Source organism: Manihot esculenta, chromosome 4 (genome assembly GCF_001659605.2).
Source record: "Manihot esculenta cultivar AM560-2 chromosome 4, M.esculenta_v8, whole genome shotgun sequence".
Taxonomy (NCBI): domain Eukaryota; kingdom Viridiplantae; phylum Streptophyta; class Magnoliopsida; order Malpighiales; family Euphorbiaceae; genus Manihot; species Manihot esculenta.
Window position 1 is genome coordinate 31121866 of NC_035164.2, and position 9711 is coordinate 31131576.

The window sequence follows — 9711 nt, forward strand, 5'->3', positions numbered from 1 at the left end:
GACAATAATATAATATAACAAATATTTTCGGTACCTAAAGTTCACACTTGTTCATAATACATATATTCAGGAAGCTCAAACCTTCCTTGCTTATTCATACTGGTGGGTACAGCCTCCATTTAATCACAGGTTTCGTATTTGTTCATACCCTAGTAGCTCTGCCATCCATTATAATCCATTGTGTTCTTGTGCAATAACCATCAAATTTTAAATGCAGAAAGTAGTTGATATCAGAACTGGCATATCTCTATATTCTATCATAACCATTATTCTATCTTCCCTTCATCTATCATCACAAAGTAGTGAATCCATTTGAATTAAATACCCAGTTATTGATTAGCAGGCTTCTTGGTTTCTATTGGTGCTACTAATAGTCCCTGATTGATTTCATATAATTCCTGAAGGTAATGGAACATGCTTCCTATATTCTGCCAAAGCCAACATGGGCAAAGTATTCCTGTACAATGCATAGTGCATCATGCAATTCCTCATGAATACTCCTGTCAATTCCTGCCATAGATGTAAGAAGATCATCAATGGCTTCAAGTACTGGCAGTTGGACAATAGACATAGTAAATTCAAACTCAATACGAGTATTACAAAATCATAAGATTATGCAATTCAGTTACTGGATTAAGAGTTCTGGATTCTTTCTTTCTTTCTTTCTTCCTTCTTTTTCTTTTTTTTTTAATCTTTTTTTTTTCTTTTAAGTTAAGAGAGCAATATGAGATACCTGCTGTGGAAAATCACCGAGTTCTGTTTGAGAATTGATTAACAACTTTGCAGCACGATGAAGAGCCGTGGGGTCTCTCTTGGCCTTGTTTCCAAGAAAATTTTGAACAACTTTGAATGAAAACAATAATCATGTAACCATAGTTCAATTGATTTGTAAACTAACCTGCCCTCCATGAATCAAACCCATCAGAGCGCATGCTGTATGTACCAAATTTGATCGATTACCTTCATAAGGAACATAAACCTGTATTCAAATCATTGAACCAAAGTACATGAGGTTGGAACTTATAGAATCAAAAAGCACCTAGATATTATCATGTAATACCCAGGGGTTGAGTGTATGCCGCCTTGTAGAAGCTGAATTTCTAATACATTCACATCCCTTGCCTTCCAAGATATTGAAAAAAGAAATGTATATATTACGTAAAGCCAAAGATTTACCTTCTTTCTACATGAAAAGTAACTCTCTGCCCATCCACCATCGTCTCTTTGTGATTTGAGTAGAAAATCAACACCTCTACGAATAGCAGCACAGTTTTCATATGTTCTGCCAGAAGCAGCTAACCCTCCAAGGCCAAACCATGTACCATAGGTGAAGCATATTCCCCAATTTCCATACCTTTCATAATTAGATATTTGTTAATTTTTGCATTAACAAGAAGTAAACACCAAAACCAAATCATATAACCATACCATGAACCATCAGGTTTTTGTATGTCTTCAATGAACCCTGCAGCACTTGCAATGGAACTTTCAATCTCTTGCTTTCTGTGCCCTGGGTACAACTTTTTAAACAGCACTAGTGCTTGGATTGATGATGAAGTGCACTCCACATACCTGAATCACTACTTTTACTAGTCTTCTGGGCAAATTAAGGTATCTATAGGCTATAGCTAGGTTTTGAGACTAATATAGCATTCTACAAATGAAAACGATACAAGAATCTTACTCATGCTCAATTACAAGGTCCTCCAAAAACTCCACAGGATTTAGCCACTGGTAGAAACAATTGACAGGTCAATCAATGTACAAGGTTTTTACCTAACAATTATTCAAACAAATTAATACCACTGGACCCTTTGGAAAAACACTTCAAATGATGCCATATTGAAGAATCGTCCATTTGAACTTCTATTTAGGTAATAAGGTTTCAAAAATAGGTTCAAATGAAGCTTTTTTTAGCTAGGGATAGTAATAAGGACAGTTATTCCATATTTTTGGATATAGAAAATAAAGATTTTGAGATTGACAATATATCTCTAATAAAATACAAGCAGCTTTTAAAGAAAGCTTTATTAAGTAGTTTGATTCATTGTTAATTAGCTACCTCCAACCATGATCCTCCTCCTGCTGGCTCCCAAGCTGAGAAACCACCATTTTTACTCTGCAATAGTTTATAAAATTGATCATAATGTTAATTTATGAAATTATGCACTAGCAAGGAGCAAATACAAGCGAATATAGAGGTACTAGAAAGATATTCTCTTTCTCGTTCAAGTGAAGAGGGAAGAGGGAAAAGAATGACAGGATAAATTGAATTTACTTTTGCTACACAATGAGGTAAACATTTTATCACTGTACTATTAATCGAATGAGATTGTTTCAGTGTAACTAATCATTACCTGAAGAGAAAGTATTACATTGACTGAATCATACATCTTCTCAGGTTCCATTTTCTCACCAACAATTTCAGGAGGCATCATGGAGAAAAGTAGGCAACACTATGGAACACATGAGAAATTAGTGAAGAAGATAGAACTTATCACAATGCTTTATTCTCAATCTGCTTAAGCTTTAGGCAAAAGTAATACTTACCTTGAGACTTTCTGCGGTGCAGTCAGAAACTTGCCATCCATGATCTTTATCAGAGAAAGTCCAAGCTCCTTTGGATGTATGACGAAACATTCTTTTGTAGTCGCCAGAAGGATTCTCAGTTAACTTTTGGATTTGAAAGGGATAAAAAAACATATAATAAAACAAATCAAAACAAAATAAAGTTAAAATAACTTTCGTGTTGTACATAATATTTTTTTGTGGTGAAATGAAGAAACCATTTTAGTTCATAAAAATGGAAACCTGAGAATTCTTGAGGAAGTTGTGCCCTTCCTTGAGTGTAGGTCCTAATCCATCACAGAGATTGCTAGCAATCAAAACTTGGAGGGCAAGACTTGTATCCCATGTTTGACTGCCAAAACTCTGCCATTGAATTCAGCACTTACATATTCCATTCTTACTTCTGGTAAGATTCTTCTACTCGGATACTTTCAAAATCAAGCACAGTAATACATATATGTGAGTTGTATACCAACCTGCAACTTCATCCCGTCTTCTCCTATCCAAATATAATCTTCTATCCTAGCAAGATGCTTCTTAAAAGCATCCCCATTGGGATCTTCAACCCAACAAGCAAGCATAAAAAGTGGCTGCTCCATTTGAATATACAGTGTAGACAAAAGTTATTTTATCAGTACTATATCTACAATACATTTCTTCTTTTGATCTTTAATAGAATTACCTTTTCAACACATCCAATGTTAATGTATCGGCTGCTTTCATCTTCATAATGAATGTGTTCCATCGTTATTTTAAGAGCCTTTTTTCTCAATTTGTTTAAGGGCCAATGGGTTAAAAGAGGCTCGCTAAATGTGTAAAGGGCATCCCACATCAATTTTTGTAGCATAGTATGAGGATAGTAGTTGTCTTCCTGCAATAACAGTTCATTTTTGATATATCACACTATTTTTTCTGGACGGTTAGTGGTTTCAAAAGTCGCCTTGTAAAAGAAAAAAATGCTATAAAATCTTGCATATCAATTCTTGAAAAGCAAAAATCTGAACACCAAAATCTCACCTTTGCACATAAATGGCGTACGCTCTTCCAATTGATTTTGTGGTAAGGTTCATTATAGATTTCTGCCCTTATTTGCAAAATGAGAGGCGTGATTGGACCAACAAACTTCTTCGCATATAAGTATGACATAGGCATGTAAGTGAGTCGAGTGTAACAGAACATTTTTGCTGCAGTTTTGCAATAATGTATGGTGATTATGTAAGAAGATGAGAAGACCAATTTCTTCCCTTGTTCAAATTAAACACTTAAAATCATGTAAACCCAAAAGAATGAGAATCATATGTATATATATATATGGAAACCTGGATGAAGGGGAAAAATATTAGGAAAGGCCCAAAACTCTGGGGGCATAGGGTTGGTTCCATCCCACTCATACACACCAAGTATCTACAGTACAGGAAATTTCCACCATTTGGAACTAAAATCAAATATGGTGAAACCATTTACATAGAATTAATATGGAAGACAAATAAATTCATTCTACCAACTATAAATATGATCATACCGAAAGCCATGTCTTCCCCCAAGAGGATGTGGCAATTGCACCACCATGATCAAGAATCCATTTTCTCCCTCTTTCACAAGCATTATCTTTGCCACCATCGCGTTCCTCGCCAAGTATACGCATACAAATATAGTTGAGAACTGTACCAAACATTGTGCTTCCACCGTCAATGTGTATTCCCCATCCACCATCTTCATTCTGAAACGTAGAATTTGTGATTTTAAAATTCAGTACAAGAAAAGGTAATCTCCAAATTATGGAAAATTTATACCTGATGACAGTATATATAACGCAAGGTTTCTTTGCGATGCTCTGCAGAAAACACATTGTTAAGATGTCCTGTAATGTGCAGAGAAAAGACCTGCGAGAAACATTGCAGTTAGATAATAGAGTTACGAGGAAAATTAGTGATCATAATGGAGATTGAGAGAATAATCACCAAAGCAGGCATATAGAACATGAGCCCTCCATTTTCAGCGACCCAGTGGCCATCACTGGCCTGCAAGGCTGAGAGCAGGTGGACGCTCCTCCTTAAAGCAGCTGTAGCGGTTTCGACTGTGATTTCTTCGCCATCTTCAACCTTAACTTGAGGAATTGTTTGTTTAAACTCTTTGTCCCTTAGAAACTGTATTCGATCACAAGAGATGGTCAAATAATTCCAATTAAGACTCCATACTTTTAATAACGTCAAATACGCTGAATTTTTTTATTTTTTTTTTCTAATTTAAACCTCTAATACTTGTCAAATAAGTTTTAATCTGATATAATGTTTTTTAAAATAAAATTTTATTTTATAATTTTAAAAATTATTTACTACATTTTTATATTTTTTAAAATTTTATATTTAAATTAAAAATAATATTTTATTATTAAAAATATTATAATAAATCGAGACTTATTTAGCTATTAAGTAAAATTATAATTTATTTATTAATAGAAAATTTTAAATAAGACTTAGTTAGCTCATAATGAAAATAAAGAAATTTAATTAGACTTACTTTAAAATCTCTTTTACACTGTTTTTTAGTGCATTATTTTTTTAATGTGTCTATTTTTATTTTTAAAAGAATATATAAAAAAATCATATAAATTTTTATTTTTAAAAAATATATAAAAGATTTATATAATTCGAGTTTATATAAATTTATAGTGGAAATAAATAATAGGTCTATATAAATATAAAACTATTTAAATATACATAGATTTATAATATAAAATATTTTTTAATAAAATAAAAATTTTCTATTATTCAATTTTAATTTAAAAATAAAATATATTAATATATATCAATATATTTTATAATAATATTATATTAAATATTTTATTATATAAATTCTTAAAATTTTAAACTCTAAATTTTTTAATTTTTATTTTTATTAAAATATTTATATCAATTTTTTATTAAATATTTTATTTATTATGTAAACTCAAATTCATAACTTTTAAATTTATTAATTTTTAATTTATATCAAATTCACTTATCTTAATAAAATTAAAAAAATATTTAATATAAAATTATAATAAAATATTTTGCTATAAATTAGAGATTTAGAAAAGTTAAAAGATTAAAAAATTATATGAAAAAAATATTTACTATAAAACTTTTATAAAATATTTTAATATGTTAAAATTTAAAAAAAAATTAAAAATTTAGAGTTTATTTATTTTTTATGGCTAACACTAAATTTTAGAAAATGTATATTTTATTAATAACATGAAATTTTAAGGATTGAATTGGTTACTGTCTAAAAAAATAGGGATTAAATTGAAAATAGTATTAAATTTTCAAAGATCGTAATATAATTATTTTTAATATTTAAAAAAATTTAAAAAATTATTACCGCGTTAAGCTTTTAAATTTCTTTTTATTATTTTTTAAATGTTTACCGACCTAAATCATTTTGATTTAGAAATATTTTTTCTCTAAACTTATATATATATATGTATTTAGTTTTCACGTAACAAGAGATTATATAGTAAATTTATATATATATATATATATAAAAGAAATCTCTTCAGACAGTGTGAAGATGTTTTGAGCTATATATAATACCTGGAACTGCCAGAAGAGGTCAGAACCAGGCTGCACCACAAATCGATTTTCCCAGAAATTTTGGCGAGCATCTTCAACCTGAGAGAGCTCTTCAGGAGAGCCAGCTTCAGGATCAAACTCCCATGTTTGTCTTCCGAGAAAATTATTTGTGCTATATATGTAAGGGCTTTTGCTGCCCTTTGCAATCTTAAGCCTCCACATGCTTTCTCTCTCTCTAAAGGTATGTCCTTAAATCTCTCGTGTGTTGCAGAATAATTCGAGTATATATCCTTGAAAGAATTTTAAGCTTCATATGACTATTGACACGTGTTGTTAAGTCATTGTTTATTGTATGCATTTTATTATCAATAATATTTTATTTTTTGTATTATGAAAATTATATTGTTCATATTCTTAAATTCTTTCTTTAAATTTGACATGTAAAATTATTATGTAATTTCTAATTAACAGAATAAAAATATTTGCTAATTAATTATTATATTTTTAAAATTTATTCATTTATTTTTAATATAGTTATTTATTCCCCCACCGCTCATCCTATTTATACTTATCTCTTCTAATCTATTGTCTTGTCTTGTCTCTGCCTCCCAGTTACGTCTCTTTCCTTCTCTTCTGTTTTCTCTGTGTATTGTCTATTGTGTCCTTTATTCGTTACTTCTCTCTCCTCCTTTGTTATTTCTATTTCTCTCCTATCTATCACTCTCCTCTCTTAGCCCCTTATTAAGTTGGAAGAACTATATTTTTCGGAAATATATTTTTTAAAAATAATATATTTTTAACAGATTTATTTTTTAAAAATATATGATATAAATATTTAATATATGAATTTACTTTTTAGATAGTAAATTTATTTTTAAAGTTTCAACAAAAAATAACCTGAAGTTAACAAATTATATGACAAATTGATAAATTTAATTACATTTTAGATAAAAATAACTTATCAAATTTTATCTAACCGAATTACTTCATAAAATACTTTATTTTTAACAATTTAAATTCAGTTCGTTTGCAAAAAAATATTTTTTAATAAAATAATTTATTTTTATTGCTATTTTAATAAAATATGTTAAAAATTATATATAAAAAAGTAATAATATTTTAAAATAATGAAAATAACTTTTTTTAAAAGAGGAAGTAAATAAGAAATAATCTATTATGTGGGTCAAAATAAATAAATCACTCATCAAATTGTTATAGATAGATATTCAAAATAAAAAATATTAAAAGGAAAAGACAGTGCTAAAATGTTGTGAGCTATATATGTATATATACACAATACCTGGAGCTGCCAGAGGAGGTCAGAACCAGGCCTCACCAGAAATCGATTTTCCCAGAAATTTAGACGAGCATCTTCAACCTGAGCTAGCTCTTCAGAAGTGCCAGCTTTAGGATCAAATTCCCATATTTGTCTTCCGAGAAAATTGTTTGTGCTGTATATATAAGGGCTTTTGCCACCGTCTGCAATCTTAAGCCTCCACATTCTCTCTCTCTCTCTCTCTCTCTCTCTCTCTCTCTCTCTCTCTCTATGTGGGTGTCAACACCTTGCAACACACGTTTATTTATAGATGGAAAGTACGATGTCGGTGGAAACTCCATTAAAGAGAAGCATGCGGTAGGTGTTGAGTTTACTGCAGTGTAATAGTTTTTGAAGCTAAAATGTAATTATACTATTGTGTTCTCTTCTTCTATAAAGAGAATTTATAGTTATTTTTCTTTCACTTGTGGTCCTGAGTCACGTGACATGTTAGTGTATATATAAGCATTTTTTCCCTTCGGACATTCATTGTAATGTTACTTTTATTCTTAATAAACAAGAAAAAAATTTTCTTCTCTTTGTTCATGGCATCAGAGTCTAGGGTTTGAGTTTTCGGTGCCGCTTCTCCTCTTGCATGCAATAAGATCCGAGTGAAAATGCCTGAGTAAATGATGGCAGATCGAGGTAACACCAGTGAAGACTAGATATCAATGGCGGTGACCGGAAAAGGACATATCCTTGTTCAAGGAATGGAAGATTCATTAAGCCTACAGTCGTTCGATCATTCAAGTCTTGGTCTCTACTCCTTTTGTAGGAACTAACTTCCTATATTGGAGTAGGGCCATTAGGATAGCTCTCGGAGCCAAGATGAAGTTAGATTTTGTCAAAAGAATAATTTCGATACCTAATAAAGATTATGAGAATTACAAGTAGAGGAAGAGGTGTGATTTCATGGTCACATCTTAGATTCTGAACTCGATCTCCAAAGAATTAGTAGATGACTTTATCTACACTACCTCTGCAAGAGATCTCTGGTTGGAGATTTCTGAAAGGTTTGGTGAATGCAACGATCCTATGATCTATGAGTTGCACTGAAAGATCTCTCTTATCTTTTAAGAGAATATCTCTGTTTCTGTCTACTTTACCAAGTTAAAGAGGTTTTGAGATGACCTAAGGTCTATGGAGAGTCTCCCTCCATATACATGTGGCGCTTCTATGGCCATCACTGAAATAACAAACAAAAACAAGCTGATGCAGTTTTTTATAGGTCTAAACGATGTGTTTGGATTCGTGAGAGATTAAATCCTTGGGATGGATCCTCTGTCAACTGTGAATAAAGCATATTCAATGGTGGTAAAATTTGAATCCCAAAGAGAAATTCTTGGGACCATGAATGAAAGTACTGAGTTGCTTGTGTTGCTTAACAAAGCTCAAACACAAACATAAGTGAGACAAAGAAAGTCAGGCACAAAAAAGGATCATTGTACTTTTTGTAACATGGATGGTCACCTACGAGAGGGTTATTTCAAGTTAATTGGTTATCCTGAATGGTATAAACTAAAGAACAAGGCTAGAAAACAGTCAGTTAGAGGTTATAAGAACACCAAAATGTTGGCTACAGTAGAAGGGGGTAGCACTGAAGAGGACAATCCTCTGGATCACCCTGACATAGCAACTAGAATCAATAAACTAACAACCATGTTAAGTTCATTGAAGCAAGAGGTTACACAACTGGTGAAAGGGAAGAATGCTTTGACTGCAAGTACTTCAATTCACTCTGGATTTTCTCCAGGGAGTGGATCATATTCTCACCCCATGGATTTTGCTGGTAAGTTTGATTTTGTTAAAACTTGTTTTGCAAAACTATATAATGACACTAGCTGGATTTTGGACACCGAAGCCACTAATCACTTGTGTTTAAACAAAACTTTGTTTCTTTTTTTTTTATAACTTTTGCACAAGCATGTCTCTATTTTCTTTCTTGATGGGACTACAAAACAAATATCATATTTTGGCAACTTTAATCTGTTTAATAATCATGCTTGATAATGTGTTGTATGTTCCACAGTTCATTACAACCTCATATCTATTAGCCAACTAGTGAATAGTTGTGCTTATTGTGTTGTGATTTGCCATCAATATTGCATTATATAGGACTCTCTAAATAAAAGAGTGGTGGTTACAGGAAAGAAACAAAGAGGCTTGTACAGACTCAGTCAGATGAGTTTTTCTCATACTAAGATTAGTTACTGTTTGCATCAGATCATGAATACTACTCCTGCTTTAATACTGTTGTAAATATCATGCTTCCTC

At 31.3% G+C, this 9711-nt stretch overlaps 1 protein-coding gene across 2 annotated transcripts; it reads right to left on the bottom strand.

The window, feature by feature from the left end:
* LOC110613014 (lupeol synthase) lies at positions 1-7647 on the bottom strand. Of its 2 annotated transcripts, XM_021753916.2 has the most exons (19): positions 7629-7647; positions 6144-6347; positions 4530-4715; positions 4362-4451; positions 4091-4288; positions 3888-3972; positions 3586-3752; positions 3251-3439; positions 3045-3158; positions 2812-2931; positions 2551-2673; positions 2358-2456; positions 2063-2119; positions 1685-1731; positions 1429-1572; positions 1177-1354; positions 899-979; positions 734-817; positions 1-510 (listed from the first exon to the last, which is right to left on the bottom strand). In XM_021753916.2, exons 2-19 carry the CDS (start codon positions 6342-6344, stop codon positions 388-390), a joined length of 2286 nt encoding a protein of 761 aa, XP_021609608.1. In that variant the 5' UTR covers positions 6345-6347; positions 7629-7647; the 3' UTR covers positions 1-387. The 2 variants fall into 2 exon arrangements, with proteins under 2 accessions (XP_021609608.1, XP_021609607.1); XM_021753915.2 differs by lacking the exons at positions 6144-6347; positions 7629-7647 and adding an exon at positions 7423-7623.
* Positions 7648-9711: the final 2064 nt, after the last annotated feature.